The sequence below is a fragment of the Ranitomeya imitator genome, chromosome 7 (assembly GCF_032444005.1).
Source record: "Ranitomeya imitator isolate aRanImi1 chromosome 7, aRanImi1.pri, whole genome shotgun sequence".
Lineage (NCBI taxonomy): Eukaryota > Metazoa > Chordata > Amphibia > Anura > Dendrobatidae > Ranitomeya > Ranitomeya imitator.
Genome location: NC_091288.1, coordinates 54,152,139 through 54,170,844, shown reverse-complemented (window position 1 = coordinate 54,170,844; position 18,706 = coordinate 54,152,139). Strand labels below are relative to the sequence as shown.

The window sequence follows — 18,706 nt, the reverse complement described above, 5'->3', positions numbered from 1 at the left end:
TTACAATTTGAATTTTAGATATACAGTATATCACAAAAATGAGTACACCCCTCACATTTTTGAAAATATATTATATCTTTTCATGGGAGAACATTGAAGATCTGACATGTTGTAAAGTAGTCAGTGTACAGCTTGTATAACAGTGTAAATTTGTTGTGCCCTCTAAATACCTCGACATATAGCCATTAATGTCTAAACCACTGGTAGCAAAAGTGAGTACACCCCTAAGTGAAAATGGCCAAATTGTGCCGAAAGTGTCAATATTTTGTGTGATCGCCATTATTTTCAAGCACTGCCTTAACTCTCTTGGGCATGGAATTCACTAGAGCTTCATACAGTTGTGGGCAAAAGTATTGACACCCCTGCAATTCTGTCAGATAACTCATTTTCTTCCTGAAAATGATTGCAATCACAAATTCTTTGGTATTATTATCTTCATTTAATTTGTCTTCAATGAAAAAACACAAAAAGAATTGTCCTAAAGCCAAATTGGATATAATTCAACACCAAACGTAAAAAAGGGGGGTGGACAAAAGTATTGGCACTGTTAGAAAAATCATGTGATGCTTCTCTAATTTGTGTAATTAACAGCACCTGTAACTTACCTGTGGCACCTAACAGGTGTTGGCAATAACTAAATCACACTTGCAGCCAGTTGACATGGATTAAAGTTGACTCGACCTCTGTCCTGAGTCCTTGTGTGTACCACATTGCGCATGGAGAAAAGAAAGAAGACCAAAGAACTGTCTGAGGACTTGAGAAACCAAATTGTGAGGAATCATGAGCAATCTTAAGGCTACAAGTCCATCTCCAAAGACCTGCATGTTCCTGTGTCTACCGTGCGCAGTGTCATCAAGAAGTTTAAAGCCCATGGCACTGTGGCTAACCTCCCTAGATGTGGACGGAAAAGAAACATTGACAAGAGATTTCAACGCAAGATTGTGCGGATGTTGGATATAAAACCTCGACTAACATCCAAACAAGTTCAAGCTGCCCTGCAGTCCGAGGGTACAACAGTGTCAACCCGTACTATACGTCGGCGTCTGAATGAAAAGGGACTGTATGGTAGGAGACCTAGGAAGACCCCACTTCTTACCCCGAGACATAAAAAAGCCAGGCTGGAGTTTGCCAAAACTTACCTGAGAAAGCCTAAAACGTTTTGGAAGAATGTTCTCTGGTCAGATGAGATAAAAGTAGAGCTTTTTGGGCAAAGGCATCAACATAGACTTTACAGGAGAAAAAAAAGAGGCATTCAAAGAAAAGAACACGGTCCCTACAGTCAAACATGGCGGAGGTTCCCTGATGTTTTGGGGTTGCTTTGCTGCCTCTGGCACTGGACTGCTTGACCGTGTGCATGGCTTATTAAGTCTGAAGACTACCAACAAATTTTGCAGCATAATGTAGGGCCCAGTGTGAGAAAGCTGGGTCTCCCTCAGAGGTCATGGGTCTTCCAGCAGGACAATGACCCAAAACACACTTCAAAAAGCACTAGAAAATGGTTTGAGAGAAAGCACTGGAAACTTCTAAGGTTGCCAGCAATGAGTCCAGACCTGAATCCCGTAGAACACCTGTGGAGAGATCTAAAAATGGCAGTTTGGAGAAGGCACCCTTCAAATACCAGGGACCTGGAGCAGTTTGCCAAAGAAGAATGGTCTAAAATTCCAGCAGAGCATTGTAAGAAACTCATTGATGGTTACCGGAAGCGGTTGGTCGCAGTTATTTTGGCTGAAGGTTGTGCAACCAAGTATTAGACTGAGTGTGCCAATACTTTTGTCTGGCCCATTTTTAGAGTTTTGTGTGAAGTGATCAATGTTTTGCTTTTTGCTTCATTCTCTTTTTTGTGTTTTTTTCATTTAAGACAAATTAAATGAAGATAATGATACCAAAGAATTTGTGATTGCAATCATTTTCAGAAAGAAACTGAGTATTGTCTGACAGAATTGCAGGGGTGTCAATACTTTTGGCCACAACTGTAGATTGCAACTGGACTCCTCTTCCATTCTTTCATGACGACGTCACAGAGCTGTTTGATGTTAGAGATCTTGTGCTCCTCCACCTTCCCTTTGAGGATGCCCCACAGATGGTCAATAGGGCGTAGATCTGGAGACATGCTTGGCCCGTCCAGCGTCTTTACCCTCAATTTCTTTAGCGCGGCGGTGGTTGTCTTGGAGATGTTTTTGGGGTCGTTATCATGTTGGAATACTGCCTTAGGGTCCAGTTTCCGAAGGGGGGGGATTATGCTCTGTTTCAGTATGTCACAGTACATGTTGGTTTTCATGGTTCCCTCAATGAACTGTAGGTCCCGATTGCTGGCAGCACTCATGCAATGTTAGAGCAGGATATATATATTTATCTATCCTGACTGTTATGATCTGGTGATTAGGGAACGACATGCGTCTAGCTCTGAGCAGGTGGCAACTATACTGACCGCAGTCCCTAAGCTCGACACAACACTAGAAGCAGCCGTGGAATGCTCCTACAGTCATGGCCAAAAGTATTGACACCCCTGCAATTCTGTCAGATAATACTCATTTTCTTCCTGAAAATGATTGCAAATACAAATTGTTTGATATTATTATCTTCATTTAATTTGTCTTAAATGAAAAAATACAAAAAGAATTGTCCTAAAGCCAAATTGGTTATAATTCCACACCAAACATAAAAAAGGAGTGGACAAAAGTATTGGCACTGTTCGAAAAATCATGTGATGCTTCTCTAATTTGTGTAATTAACAGCACCTGTAACTTATCTGTGGCACCTAACAGGTGCTGGCAATAACTAAATCACACTTGCAGCCAGTTGACATGGATTAAAGTTGACTCAACCTCTGTCCTGTGTCCTTGTGTGTACCACATTGAGCATGGAGAAAAGAAAGAAGACCAAAGAACTGTCTGAGGACTTGAGAAACCAAATTGTGAGGAAGCATGAGCAATCTCAAGGCTACAAGTCCATCTCCAAAGACCTGAATGTTCCTGTGTCTACCGTGTGCAGTGTCAAGAAGTTTAAAGCCCATGGCACTGTGGCTAACCTCGCTAGATGTGGACGTGAAAGAAAAATTGACAAGAGATTTCAACGCAACATTGTGCGGATGTTGGATAAAGAACCTCGACTAACATCTAAACAAGTTCAAGCTGCCCTGCAGTCCGAGGGTACAACAGTGTCAACCCGTACTATCCGTCGGCGTCTGAATGAAAAGGGACTGTATGGTAGGAGACTCAGGAAGACCCTACTTCTTACCCAGAGACATAAAAAAGCCAGGCTGGAGTTTGCCAAAACTTACCAGAAAAAGCCTAAAACATTTTGGAAGAATGTTCTCTGGTCAGATGAGAGAAAAGTTGAGCTTTTTGGTCAAAGGCATCAACATAGAGTTTACAGGAGAAAAAAAGAGGCATTTAAAGAAAAGAACACGGTCCCTACAGTCAAACATGGTGGAGGTTCCCTGATGTTTTGGGGTTGCTTTGCTGCCTCTGGCACTGGATTGCTTGACCGTGTGCATGGCTTTATGAAGTCTGAAGACTACCAACACATTTTGCAGCATAATGTAGGGCCCAGTGTGAGAAAGCTGGGTCTCCCTCAGAGGTCATGGGTCTTCCAGCAGGACAATGACCCAAAACACACTTCATAAAGCACTAGAAAATGGTTTGAGAGGAAGCACTGGAGACTTCTAAGGTGTCCAGCAATGAGTCCAGACCTGAATCCCATAGAACACCTGTGGAGAGATCTAAAAATGGCAGTTTGGAGAAGGCACCCTTCAAATATCAGGGACGTGGAGCAGTTTGCCAAAGAAGAATGGTCTAAAATTCCAGCAGAGCATTGTAAGAAACTCATTGATGGTTACCGGAAGCAGTTGGTCACAGTTATTTTGGCTAAAGGTTGTGCAGCCAAATATTAGGCTGAGGGTGCCAATACTTTTGTCTGGCCCATTTTTGGAGTTTTGTGTGAAATGATCAATGTTTTGCTTTTTGCTTCATCCTCTTTTGTTTTTTTCATTTAAGACAAATTAAATGAAGATAATAATACCAAAGAATTTGTGTTTGCAATCATTTTCAGGAAGAAAATGAGTATTATCTGACAGAGTTGCAGGGGTGTCAATACTTTTGGCCATGACTGTAACTCGGCCTAGGCATCTCGTCACAGCCTAAGAGCTAACTACCCCTAAAGATAGAAGCAGGAAAACTATCTTGCCTCAGAGAAAATCCCCAAAGGATAGATTATCCCCCACAAATAATGACTGTGAGAGGAGAAGGAAATGACATACGTAGTATGAAACAAGATTTAGCACAGGAGGACACTTCTAGCTAAATAGAAATAGTACAGAACAGAACGCTGTGCGGTCAGTAAAAAAAACTAGAAAAAGTCCACCGCAGAGAAATGCAAAAATCTCCACACCTGACTAAAGGTGTGGAGGGAAAACTCTGCTGCCCAGAGCTTCCAGCTTAGCTGAATAGATCCATACTGAAAAGCTGGACAAATGAACAAAAACAAAGAAAGTGCTGAACAACAAGTCCACAACAAGAGAACCGCAAAAGGACAAGCAAGGACTTAGCTTTTGATGAACTGGTCAGAGTGCCAGGAAAGTCCTAAGAGCAATGACTCCAGGCAGGAACAATTGACAACTGACATTGAATGAGGGATAAGGCCAGACTAATATAGCCGAGCCAGAAAGACGATCAGTGAAAACAGCTGCTGAAGCTAAATCCAAGAAGCAGCCATACCACTCAAAACCACAGGAGGGAGCCAAAGATCAGAACTCACAAAAATGCTACTTACAACCACCGGAGGGAGCCCAAGAGTGGAATTCACAACACCTGACTCCATTTTGGATATTCTACATGCATTTCCTTTTTTTCCAGAATGGAGTTTGAGTCTGTGTGTGTGTTTTGAGATGAGGAGTTTTAGGAATGACTAACGGGCTTAGAAAAAACATATTAAAGAAACAAAACTAATGGTTGAAAAATGCACCTAAACTCATCAACTGGGTGTAGACCGTATTACATTTAGTCAATGAGAAGTATGTATGTATGCTAATGCCAGCACTTTTTTTTAGAGATAAGCTGAACCAAGTGTGGCCACCTTTATAAAAGCTGAAGTTTGGTCAGTTTGCTGTTTTGGAGTATTTAGGCGTATGTTAAAGTAGTTGTCCACAACAAGGACAACCCCTTCTCGATCTGAACGTTTGCCCCCCCCCCGAGAAAATAGAAGTACGTATACTCACCTCCCATGCTGGCGCTGTTCAAGCGATGTCGGCCCTCTCGTTCCCAGGGCTCATGTGAGCTTGTTACGAGAAGAGAGCCCTGCACCCAATCACCGCTGGTGTCACTCTACCCACCTTCGGACTTATGGCTTCTACTTTCTATTTATCACAAGTATCTGACCACTCGCTTCATTTTGAGTTACTCATAAATCTGAAGGCAGGGACAATGATGCCAGCAGTGATTTTGTTTGCAGGGCTCACGTGGCAAAACAATGTTGCATGAGTCCTGTGAACAAGAGTGCCAACATTGCTGATACAGTGTTTGATCGGGAAGTGAGTATAGGTGTTGTCATGGTGGTGGACAACCCCTTTAACACGTGCCAAGACAGAGAGACTTCAGCAATCATATTAGAAAGTAATTGTTTCTGTCCATCAATCTAGAAAATGTAATAAGGCCGTTTCCAAATTTTTTGGAGATGATTATTTTACAATGAGAAAAAATAATTACAAGTGGAAAACATTATAGCTTGTTTGTAACTGTAACCAGGAGAAAGCCTTTTATTTATAAAAAGAACATGGCAGCACGGTTAAAGTTTGCAAAGTTGCATATAAACAAGACCCAAAACTTCTGGAATAATGTTCTGTAGACAGACCAGTGGCATACCTACAATTGCGGCAGGCCATGCTGCTGCCATAAGGTCCGTGTGCCGGGGACCCGGTGCCAGCATTGGCACCGGGCCCGCTGCCTGTTATCGAAAGTTCAACTGTATCAGAATCCTGGATGCCGATACAGTTGAAATCAATGATGAAAGAGGTAGCGTCGGCTATCGCTTCCTCCTTCATCACTCTTCTTTGGCGTCTGACGCCTCAGCGCAGCGGGCCCAAAGTTATCACTACATGGCACCGCTGCCCTCAGATGTGTGGTCGCTTCAGAACGCTTGCTGCTTTCTTCACAGGACCAAATCAGATCTGTTCTTACAGGTGTCATTTTATCATAAAGCCTTTCATATTTTCAATACTTGAGAGAATTGGTTTACCAAATATTTCTTTCATGCTTTCTCCTATACAGGAAGCTCAAAAGTTCAACCACAACCTAAAGAAGAGTCCATTGAATTGAAGGATATCTTTTCTGTGAAATTGAAGAAACGCAGACTGGCTGGCCATGAGAAAGGTGGCACCTTGCTGGGCATCACAGTATTTGTGTGCATTAGAAAGGGACACAAGCTAAAAGATAATGCTATCGATTTTCATAACTTAAGTGAAGATTACTGTGATATTTGGTATCGTCAATTAAAGCAAATATTAAATGGTAAGTAAATATTTAATATGTTTTATTAAAAAGATGTCAGTAGATACTAGATATCTGTATGTACGTTAGGGCAGAGAAATAGTATTTCAATTTCAAAGAGGTTAACTTAATGCTATCTACTTAATGTGAGCATCATGGAAACAAAAAATGATTGGCTTCCACCGAAGTCGGAAAACTTATTTTTACAATGCTCACAGGCCTTAACATATTGTAGAAAACATTCTCATCAGATGTTTTTCGGAATGGTGACAACCAGATTATTGTTAATGTGCAATAGATTGGAGGGAAATGTCACAGGTGGCATTTTGGTGTTGCAAAAGGACTCCAATTCAAGAAAAGTCTCTAGTTTTTAGCACACTGTGATGGGCACTCCAACAGGTCTCTGAGCAGTGATAACATTGAATTCTCCATCATATACTGTACAATATATACTGTACATTAAAGTGGGTAACACACATTTACAAATAAAGGAACGAAGATTCTAAAGGTGGCCATGCACCTCTAATAGCTGTTGGCTGGACATTGTTTACCCAACAGTTATTTCTCCTATTTACCCACTCAACCAAATGTGCATGCCTTCTGGGAGAGGGGAATAAGTTGTGGCCACATACCTCTGAAGGCAGCCTATAGCTAGGAAATATTAAAGGATGAGGCTTGTCCAAAGCTTTTCTCCCCCCAACAGACTATGTTGGTTGGCTTGTCCTGCTAAAACTAGGTTTGGTTGTCTTTAACCTAATGTGGATGCCTAAGTGGTTAACAATGTTACTTTACAGATCTGGGATCCTGGGTTCACCATGAGCGGCATCTGCAAAGAGGTTTTTTGTTCTCCCCGTATTTGCGTGTTTCCCCTGGGTTCTCTGGTTTCGTCCCACACTCCAAAAACATACAAAATATAGGGAAATAGGAATTTAGCTTGAGTCAAAATGATCACAGTGATGATAATGTCTGTAAAGCACTGTGTGGAATCAATAGTGCTACATAAGTGAGTAAAATAAATAAAGTAGATGTGTATAGGGACCTTTACCCCTTCAAGACTTTTGACGTATATTTACGTCAAAGGTCATGTCCCTGCCTTTAATTTTGACTCACATGCGCCGAGGTCATATCTTTCCCCGCAAATGATGACTGATTTAATCAGCCATCATGCACCCTTTACAGTCATGGGTGTAGCGGAGTGTAGTGAAATTTAACACATACCGGTCAGAAGAGTGTCATTCATCCCACCCATCGGCACACCGTCACGTGATCATGGGGCGCCGATGGACTGTCATGAAAGCCGCGGGTTTGCTGATGACCCCCGTGCCTGTCATTACAATCCTCTATGAATGCAGCCCCCATTAAAAATTAAAGAATAGAAAAAAATACACATATTTGGTATTACTGCCTTCAGAACTGTTCAGTCTATCAAAATATAAAATAAATTAATCCAATTAGTAAATGAAATAACAAGAAAAAAATCAAAATGCCACAATTACGTGTTTTTGACCCCCGCAACATTGCAATAGAATACATTAAAAGGCGATCAAGACGTTGAATCTACCCCAAAATGGTATAAAAAGTGTCAGCTCAGGGCATAAAAAATAAGCCCCCACACATCGCCAGATTCCGAAAAATGAAAACGATGGCGACATAAGTAAAAACATTTTTTATTAACAATTTTCGATTTTTTTCAGCACTTACCGTAAAAAAAAAAAACTTTATACATCTTTGGTATCTGCGTACTCATACTGACCTGGATAATCATGTTGTCAGATTAGTTTTACCATATAGTGAGCAAAATAAATACCCGCCCCCCCCCCCCCAAAACAAAAAATAATAAATTGTGGAATTGCACTTTTTTGCACCTTCATTGCACTTGGATTTTTTTTCCGCTTTCCAGTGTATAAAAAAATAAAAAAAAGTTATGGCTCTTGGAATAAGGGGAGAAAAAAAAACGAAAATGCAAAACATGGGAAGTCGCAAGGTTGTGAAGGTGTTAAATCCAAATGCAGAAGAAATGCGATGGCATTAGAAAACCAAAGGTATATGCACACATCTTTTTCTGGATGATCCGCTCTTAAAAAGTATCCTAAAATGCTTAAAAGAATGAACATATGAATTTCTTTGTCAAAATGACCAGCAGTTAATGTTCAGGCTTTTGATTGTTTTTTAACTGATTCAGAATTCTAAAGACACAAAGCGGATACAAGAAGTGACTTGCCCATTCTCCTGGTGTCTTTCTTTTGGAAAACGCAAAAAAATTAATAGAGAAGTCTACAAGTAGCCCAAAAAGACAGATGGAAAGCTCCAGTCCTGATGTCTTTCGTAGTGTACAACTTGGGGGATTTGCCTGAGTTTAGAAGATGTTGCCCCTGATTTATCAAGACCGGCGTTGTGAGAAGGTGTGCTGGAGTCAGACGAGCCTGATTCGTTAAGAGGTGGCTCCGTGTGCCCCATCACAGTGTGCCCCATCACAAGACTGGAGTGAGATTTCTCGCGTAACGTACGCTTCATCTCATCATGAAATAGATGATATGTGGCGTCACATGCCCATTCCGAATTAAAAGCTCAAAACGTAAAAGCGTGAATTTCAGGAAATTCATCTAAAGCTTGATCCTCCGCAGACTGATCCACTCATCTCTACTAATAGGGCCCACTTTGACTTCACTAACATTAACTCATTAAGTGCCAAATACTTGATTGCAAACATCTCCACAATGGAGAGGCAAGATTAAAAAAAGGAACTTTGCAGTCACTTTTACATCTTGTATCCAGTCCAAGTTGAAAAATTTGGTGAACGGTCCTCCTTAAATAACATGATGAAACATTGCCCTAAACCACATAGTCACAAGAAGCTGCTCTCTCTGGAATGCAAATGATGGAAAACCATGATTTAGCCAGTCATTGAATTGTGTCGAGTGAAGCGAACCGATGGTCACTGAAGGCATCATGGAGCTTTCCATCAACCTTGTGTCCAAGATGCAGCAAGTCAATGTTGGTTTCTTATGTTCTGCTGAGGTATCAAGCACAATGGCTGATTCTGTGTCTGCTACATGTCTTGGGGTCTGGATCTCAAATTGGAGACATTTGTGCCAAAAGACAATGTTTATGGTTGCCAAACAAGGATTAAGGACATTTCATCTGTCTATGATAACATATGAAATTTGATATTGTAATTGAAATTGTACTAAAAGAAATGGCATACAGTAAAAATATTTTTTATAGCATATTATTAATACTGTTTGGGGTGTATTGTTTTACATTTTTTTTCAATTAAGCACAATGTAGCTGGACCTTTTATTAAAATGGGGGAGTATATTGTGTCGGGTAAAACAATATACTTTTTCCTCCGGTGAGCTCGTTTACTAGAATTCACATGGTTTCCTTGGGTTTTTCATGGTTGTGTTCAGATTGCACATTGACCTAACCTTAACAACATATGTATAGTGCTACAGAACTATCTAAGCCATGTAAATGGAGCGGCAATAATTTGTCTTCTTTAGATAGCACTGCTTAGTTACCACACACCAATATCAGTGTCAGTCTATAATGGGGTCAGATTTACCTAAGCAAATACTTACTGCGTAGTCTCCAGGGCAATTTATAATTTCACATCTGTTCTGCTTTGCCTGGTTGATGGCATGCTTTTGATATACAAATTGCTTGATCTGTAAAGGGAGAGAATATTAATGAAAGTCATTTACTTGAAACTTTTTGAAAGAAATCCTGTAGCTCTATTACGAATTAGTAGAGCGATAGACATTGCTCCAATAATGATACAACATTCTGTGTGGATGGAAACGATGCTACGGGTAATTCTGTTTTTAATGTGATTTTTAAAGGCTGCATAGTTTTTTCTAGTAAAACTACTGTTAGCGGCAAAACCATGTGGCCATTGCTATTTGTATAGCACCAACATATTCCGCCGCACTTTACAATTAAGCGGGGACATGTACAGGCAATAAATTCAACACAAGTAAAGACAATTTAAACAGTGACATTAGGGGTGAGGTCCCTGCTCGCAAGCTTACAATCTACAAGGAAATGGGGGGACACAATAGGTGAAAAGTGATTGTTATTTCAGGTCTGGCAATTATAATAAATAGGGATTTTCATATAAAGCTGCATGATCCGGTCATCAGCCCGTGTGTTTAAGTGCAATAGTCAAGTATCAAATGCAGTTATCATGTGTATGGAGGGTGTGGAGACAGATGAATAGTAGGGTGCAGATTCACATGCAGATAATATTTGGAAGGAGGGAACAGGACAAAGTTAGTTTACTGAGTAGTTGATTTGGTAGGCTTGTTTGAAGAGATGGGTTTTTAAAGCGCGCTTGAATAGGTCGGGGCTAGATATCAGTCTGATCGTCTGGGGAAGTGCATTCCAGAGAGCTGGCGCAGCACGAGAGAAGTCTTAGAGACGGAGGTGCGAGGTTCGGATTACGGGGGATGTTAGTCTTAGGTCATTTGTAGAACGGAGGGCACGTGTAGGGCGATAGACGGAGATGAGAGAGGAGATATAAGGCGGTGCAGAACTGTGGAGAGCTTTGTGGGTGAGAGAGATGAGTTTATACTGGACCCTGTAGCGAATGGGTAGCCAGTGTAATGACTGGCACAAGACATTTTACAGATAAATTGTATTCTTTATTTAGTGCTCATTTTTATGGTTTTTACCAAGGGTTTTGAGTTTGCTGGGTAAGAATATGGAGCAGCTAAAGACACTCTGTCACGGGTTTACAGCGTCAGAGAGAAGCCAGAAGACCTCGGCGTCTGATTTCTCTTACTCCTGCGCTGGTTAGAAGCACTGCACCTTCATATTAAATGGTGTAAATTTCTTTGGGCAGTACAGGGGTTTATCTACTCTGTCTGTTGAGAGCTCCTGGAGCTAAGACTCTCAGCTGTGCACTGTTAGCCATTCCCATCTCCTATATAATCTGGGTCCTGGCTAGCACTCATTGTCAGAGTAGATTATGCTGCATGGCTGGAAGTTGCTGTTGGTGGTTATTTGAGTAGGTGGTTGGTGAGTTTATCTTTGACTGTTGCTAGGTTTTTGAGGAGGAATGTATACTGGATAGTTCTTTTGAGACATTGTACCATCTGAGCTGTTGATGGTACACAAGCAGAGTGATACACATACAGGGCTTCTGTGGTGTCACATGACCACCGGCTGCAGCACCAACACAGGACATCGACGGTGATGTGAGTGATTTTGAAAGTTGCTAGTAGTTACACTGGAGCCTTATCAAAAGGTAAAAATGTGAAAGAGGACAATCCATTAAATGCACTGAATTTAAAAAAAACAAAAAAAAGAAAATCCCTCTACTTAATTTTATACTCCCAAACTGCTGTCTTCAGCTCTTCCTGTCACCTGTTATGTCTGCTAATGACAGGTGTTATGAAGGCAATCCAGAAACACAGTGTGCTTAGCGATCAGAGCGCACACAGTGATCTGACAAATACCCAGAAATACAAGAACGAGCTCTGAGACGTGGAAACTCTGTAGACTGCACACCTGATCCTATCCTAAACACAACTAAAAGCGGCTGTGGATTGCGCCTAACAACTACCTAGGCAACTCGGCACAGCCTAAGAAACTAGCTAGCCTGAAGATAGAAAAATAGGCCTGACTTGCCCCAGAGAAATTCCCCAAAGGAAAAGGCAGCCCCCCACATATAATGACTGTGAGTAAGATGAAAAGACAAAACGTAGGGATGAAATAGATTCAGCAAAGTGGGGCCCGATATTCTAGGACAGAGCGAGGACAGTAAAGCGAACTTTGCAGTCTACAAAAAACCCTAAAGCAAAACCACGCAAAGGGGGCAAAAAAAACCCCACCGTGCCGAACTAACGGCACGGCGGTACACCCTTTGCGTCTCAGAGCTTCCAGCAAAACAAAAGACAAGCTGGACAGAAGAAAAGCAACAAAAAAGGAAAAGCACTTAGCTATACAGAGCAGCAGGTCACAGGAACAATCAGGAGAAGCTCAGATCCAACACTGAAACATTGACAAGGAGCAAGGATAGCAGCATCAGGCGGAGTTAAGTAATGAAGCAGTTAACGAGCTCACCAGAACACCTGAGGGAGGAAGCTCAGAAGCTGCAGTACCACTTGTGACCACAGGAGTGAATTCAGCCACAGAATTCACAACAGTACCCCCCCCTTGAGGAGGGGTCACCGAACCCTCACCAGAGCCCCCAGGCCGACCAGGATGAGCCGCATGAAAGGCACGAACAAGATCGGAAGCATGAACATCAGAGGCAAAAACCCAGGAATTATCTTCCTGAGCATAACCCTTCCATTTAACCAGATACTGGAGTTTCCGTCTAGAAACACGAGAATCCAAAATCTTCTCCACAATATACTCCAATTCCCCCTCCACCAAAACCGGGGCAGGAGGCTCAACAGATGGAACCATAGGTGCCACGTATCTCCGCAACAACGACCTATGGAATACATTATGTATGGAAAAGGAGTCTGGGAGGGTCAAACGAAAAGACACAGGATTGAGAACCTCAGAAATCCTATACGGACCAATAAAACGAGGTTTAAATTTAGGAGAGGAAACCTTCATAGGAATATGACGAGAAGATAACCAAACCAGATCCCCAACAAGAAGTCGGGGACCCACACGGCGTCTGCGATTAGCGAAAAGTTGAGCTTTCTCCTGGGACAAGATCAAATTGTCCACTACCTGAGTCCAGATCTGCTGCAACCTATCCACCACAGAATCCACACCAGGACAGTCCGAAGACTCAACCTGTCCTGAAGAGAAACGAGGATGGAACCCAGAATTGCAAAAAAATGGAGAAACCAAGGTAGCCGAGCTGGCCCGATTATTAAGGGCGAACTCAGCCAACGGCAAAAAGGACACCCAATCATCCTGGTCTGCAGAAACAAAACATCTCAGATATGTTTCCAAGGTCTGATTGGTTCGTTCGGTCTGGCCATTAGTCTGAGGATGGAAAGCCGAGGAAAAGGATAGGTCAATGCCCATCCTACCACAAAAGGCTCGCCAAAACCTTGAAACAAACTGGGAACCTGTGTCAGAAACAATATTCTCAGGAATGCCATGCAACCGAACCACATGCTGAAAGAACAAAGGTACCAAATCAGAGGAGGAAGGCAATTTAGCCAAGGGCACCAGATGGACCATTTTAGAAAAGCGATCACAGACCACCCAAATGACTGACATCTTTTGAGAAACGGGAAGGTCAGAAATGAAATCCATCGAAATATGTGTCCAAGGCCTCTTTGGGACCGGCAAGGGCAAAAGCAACCCACTGGCACGAGAACAGCAGGGCTTAGCCCTAGCACAAATCCCACAGGACTGCACAAAAGTACGTACATCCCGTGACAGAGATGGCCACCAGAAGGATCTAGCCACTAACTCTCTGGTACCAAAGATTCCAGGATGACCAGCCAACACCGAACAATGAAGTTCAGAGATAAGTTTATTAGTCCACCTATCAGGGACGAACAGTTTCTCTGCTGGACAACGATCAGGTTTATTCGCCTGAAATTTTTGCAGCACCCGCCGCAAATCAGGGGAGATGGCAGACACAATGACTCCTTCCTTGAGGATACCCGCTGGCTCAGATAACCCCGGAGAGTCGGGCACAAAACTCCTAGACAGAGCATCCGCCTTCACATTTTTAGAGCCCGGAAGGTACAAAATCACAAAGTCGAAGCGGGCAAAAAATAACGACCAACGGGCCTGTCTAGGATTCAAGCGCTTGGCAGACTCGAGATAAGTCAAGTTCTTATGATCAGTCAATACCACCACGCGATGCTTAGCTCCTTCAAGCCAATGACGCCACTCCTCGAATGCCCACTTCATGGCCAGCAACTCTCGATTACCCACATCATAATTACGCTCAGCGGGCGAGAACTTCCTGGAAAAGAAAGCACATGGTTTCATCACTGAGCAATCAGAACCTCTCTGTGACAAAACCGCCCCTGCTCCAATCTCAGAAGCATCAACCTCGACCTGGAACGGAAGAGAAACATCTGGCTGACACAACACAGGGGCAGAACAAAAACGACGCTTCAACTCCTGAAAAGCTTCCACAGCAGCAGAAGACCAATTAACCAAATCAGCACCCTTCTTGGTCAAATCGGTCAATGGTTTGGCAATGCTAGAAAAATTACAGATGAAGCGACGATAAAAATTAGCAAAGCCCAGGAACTTTTGCAGACTTTTCAGAGATGTCGGCTGAATCCAATCCTGGATGGCTTGGACCTTAACTGGATCCATCTCGATAGTAGAAGGGGTAAAGATGAACCCCAAAAATGAAACTTTCTGCACACCGAAGAGACACTTTGATCCCTTCACAAACAAAGAGTTAGCACGCAGGACCTGAAAAACCATTCTGACCTGTTTCACATGAGACTCCCAATCATCTGAGAAGATCAAAATGTCATCCAAGTAAACAATCAGGAATTTATCCAGATACTCACGGAAGATGTCATGCATAAAAGACTGAAACACAGATGGAGCATTGGCAAGTCCGAACGGCATCACTAGATATTCAAAATGACCCTCGGGCGTATTGAATGCAGTTTTCCATTCATCTCCTTGCCTGATTCTCACCAGATTATACGCACCACGAAGATCTATCTTAGTGAACCAACTAGCCCCCTTAATCCGAGCAAACAAGTCAGATAACAATGGCAAGGGATACTGAAATTTAACAGTGATCTTATTAAGAAGGCGGTAATCAATACACGGTCTCAGCGAACCATCCTTCTTGGCTACAAAGAAGAACCCTGCTCCCAGTGGTGATGACGATGGGCGAATATGTGCCTTCTCCAGGGATTCCTTCACATAACTGCGCATAGCGGCGTGTTCGGGCACGGATAAATTAAATAATCGACCTTTAGGGAATTTACTACCAGGAATCAAATTGATAGCACAATCACAATCCCTATGCGGAGGTAGAGCATCGGACTTGGGCTCTTCAAATACATCCTGATAATCAGACAAGAACTCTGGGACCTCAGAAGGGGTGGATGACGAAATCGACAAAAATGGAACATCACCATGTACCCCCTGACAACCCCAGCTGGATACCGACATGGAATTCCAATCCAATACTGGATTATGGGTTTGTAGCCATGGCAACCCCAACACGACCACATCATGCAGATTATGCAACACCAGAAAGCGAATAACTTCCTGATGTGCAGGAGCCATGCACATGGTCAGCTGGGCCCAGTATTGAGGTTTATTCTTGGCCAAAGGTGTAGCATCAATTCCTCTCAATGGAATAGGACACCGCAAAGGCTCCAAGAAAAACCCACAACGTTTAGCATAATCCAAATCCATCAGATTCAGGGCAGCGCCCGAATCCACAAACGCCATGACAGAAAACGACGACAAAGAGCATATCAAGGTAATGGACAGAAGGAATTTGGACTGTACAGTACCAATGACGGCAGACCTAGCGGACCGCTTAGTGCGCTTAGGACAATCAGAAATAGCATGAGTGGAATCACCACAGTAGAAACACAGACCATTCAGACGTCTGTATTCCTGCCGTTCAACTCTAGTCATAGTCCTATCGCACTGCATAGGCTCAGGTTTAACCTCAGGCAGTACCGCCAAATGGTGCACAGATTTACGCTCGCGCAAGCGTCGACCGATCTGAATGGCCAAAGACAAAGACTCATTCAAACCAGCAGGCATAGGAAATCCCACCATGACATCCTTAAGAGCCTCAGAGAGACCCTTTCTGAACAAAGCTGCCAGCGCAGATTCATTCCACTGAGTGAGTACTGACCATTTCCTAAATTTCTGACAATATACTTCTATATCATCCTGACCCTGGCACAAAGCCAGCAAATTTTTCTCAGCCTGATCCACTGAATTAGGCTCATCGTACAGCAATCCGAGCGCCAGGAAAAACGCATCGACACTACTCAATGCAGGGTCTCCTGGCGCAAGAGAAAATGCCCAGTCTTGAGGGTCGCCGCGCAAAAAAGAAATAATAATCAAAACCTGTTGAATAGGATTACCAGAAGAATGAGGTTTCAAGGCCAGAAATAGCTTACAATTATTTTTGAAACTTAGAAACTTAGTTCTATCTCCAAAAAACAAATCAGGAATAGGAATTCTTGGTTCTAACATAGATTTCTGATCAATAGTATCTTGAATTTTTTGTACATTTATAACGAGATTATCCATTGAAGAGCACAGACCCTGAATATCCATGTCCACACCTGTGTCCAGAATCACCCAAATGTCTAGGGGAAAAAAAAAAAAGTGAACACAGAGCTGGGAAAAAAAAAAAAAAAAAATGTCAGAACTTTTTCTTTCCCTCTATTGAGAATCATTAGTGTGGCTCCTTGTACTGTTATGTCTGCTAATGACAGGTGTTATGAAGGCAGTCCAGAAACACAGTGTGCTTAGCGATCAGAGCGCACACAGTGATCTGACAAATACCCAAAAATACAAGAACGAGCTCTGAGACGTGGAAACTCTGTAGACTGCACACCTGATCCTATCCTAAACACAACTAAAAGCGGCTGTGGATTGCGCCTAACAACTACCTAGGCAACTCGGCACAGCCTAAGAAACTAGCTAGCCTGAAGATAGAAAAATAGGCCTGACTTGCCCCAGAGAAATTCCCCAAAGGAAAAGGCAGCCCCCCACATATAATGACTGTGAGTAAGATGAAAAGACAAAACGTAGGGATGAAATAGATTCAGCAAAGTGGGGCCCGATATTCTAGGACAGAGCGAGGACAGTAAAGTGAACTTTGCAGTCTACAAAAAACCCTAAAGCAAAACCACGCAAAGGGGGCAAAAAAAACCCCACCGTGCCGAACTAACGGCACGGCGGTACACCCTTTGCGTCTCAGAGCTTCCAGCAAAACAAAAGACAAGCTGGACAGAAAAAAAGCAACAAAAAAGGAAAAGCACTTAGCTATACAGAGCAGCAGGTCACAGGAACAATCAGGAGAAGCTCAGATCCAACACTGAAACATTGACAAGGAGCAAGGATAGCAGCATCAGGCGGAGTTAAGTAATGAAGCAGTTAACGAGCTCACCAGAACACCTGAGGGAGGAAGCTCAGAAGCTGCAGTACCACTTGTGACCACAGGAGTGAATTCAGCCACAGAATTCACAACAGTCACCACTCCGGTCCAGTGCCGCCATCTTGTGATTGCAACTTCTGACTGACGGGAAGTCATAGGTAACGGTCAAAATGCAAGTCTATGAGAATCAGAATGAGCCTCTTAAAGACTTGCATTGAAATGTAACCCCCTGGTTCACTCCAGCAAACATTGCAGCGATTCGGTCACAAACTGCTGGACACTGACTGGAGCAGTGTGGATAACAGCAGAAGACGTGGTGGTAAACATAAGACTAAGTGCAGGGGCCTTACATTAACAGCACCACACCAGCGCTGCAATAAAAAAAAATCGCTGGAGTGGTGCTTCAAATTCAGCTCTGGAGGCAGATTTTCGCAGAGATCTCTATGCCGCCCAAAGATCTTAACAGCTTATTTACATAAGAAGAAAAAAGTTAATTTCTGTGGAATACCTACACGCAACCTCCGATCCTCACAAGATCTCCTTCTCTACTCCCCTCTTATCTCCTCTTCCCACAATCGTATACAAGATTTCTCTCGCGCATCACCCCTACTCTGGAACCCTCTACCATAACACATCAGAGTCTCGCCTACCATCGAAACCTTCAAAAAGAACCTGAAGACCCACCTCTTCCGACAAGCCTACAACCTGCAGTAACCACCGATCGACCAAACCGCTGCATGACCAGCTCTATCCTCACCTACTGTATTCTCACCCATCCCTTGTAGATTGTGAGCCTTCGCGGGCAGGGTCCTCTCTCGTCCTGTACCAGTTATGCCTTGTATTGTTTAAGATTATTGTACTTGTTTTTATTATGTATACCCCTCCTCACATGTAAAGCGCCATGGAATAAATGGTGCTATAACAATAAAGAATAATAATAATAATAAATCATTAGATCACAACTATTAAGGTTTCATTTCATTCAGCTTCCTATGACTTGAATGTCCATGTAGACGGCTTAGGTTACTTTCACACTTCCGTCGGTACGGGGCTGTCGCCATGCGTCGGCCCGACGTACCGACGGACGTTGTGAAATAAATGAACAACAGGGGCAGCAGATGCAGTTTTTTAACGCATCCGCTGCCCCATTGTAATGTTCGGGGAGGAGGGGGCGGAGTTTAGGCCGTGC

The 18,706-nt window shown here is 42.9% G+C and overlaps 1 protein-coding gene across 1 annotated transcript in view; it reads left to right on the top strand.

The window, feature by feature from the left end:
- Positions 1 to 18,706, top strand: part of CERKL (CERK like autophagy regulator) — a 175,459-nt gene that overhangs the window by 77,896 nt on the left and 78,857 nt on the right. Inside the window, exon 2 of the mRNA XM_069733232.1 lies at positions 6,264 to 6,503. Coding sequence (XP_069589333.1) covers positions 6,264 to 6,503 — 240 coding nt within the window. The remainder of the gene's footprint in view (positions 1 to 6,263; positions 6,504 to 18,706) is intronic.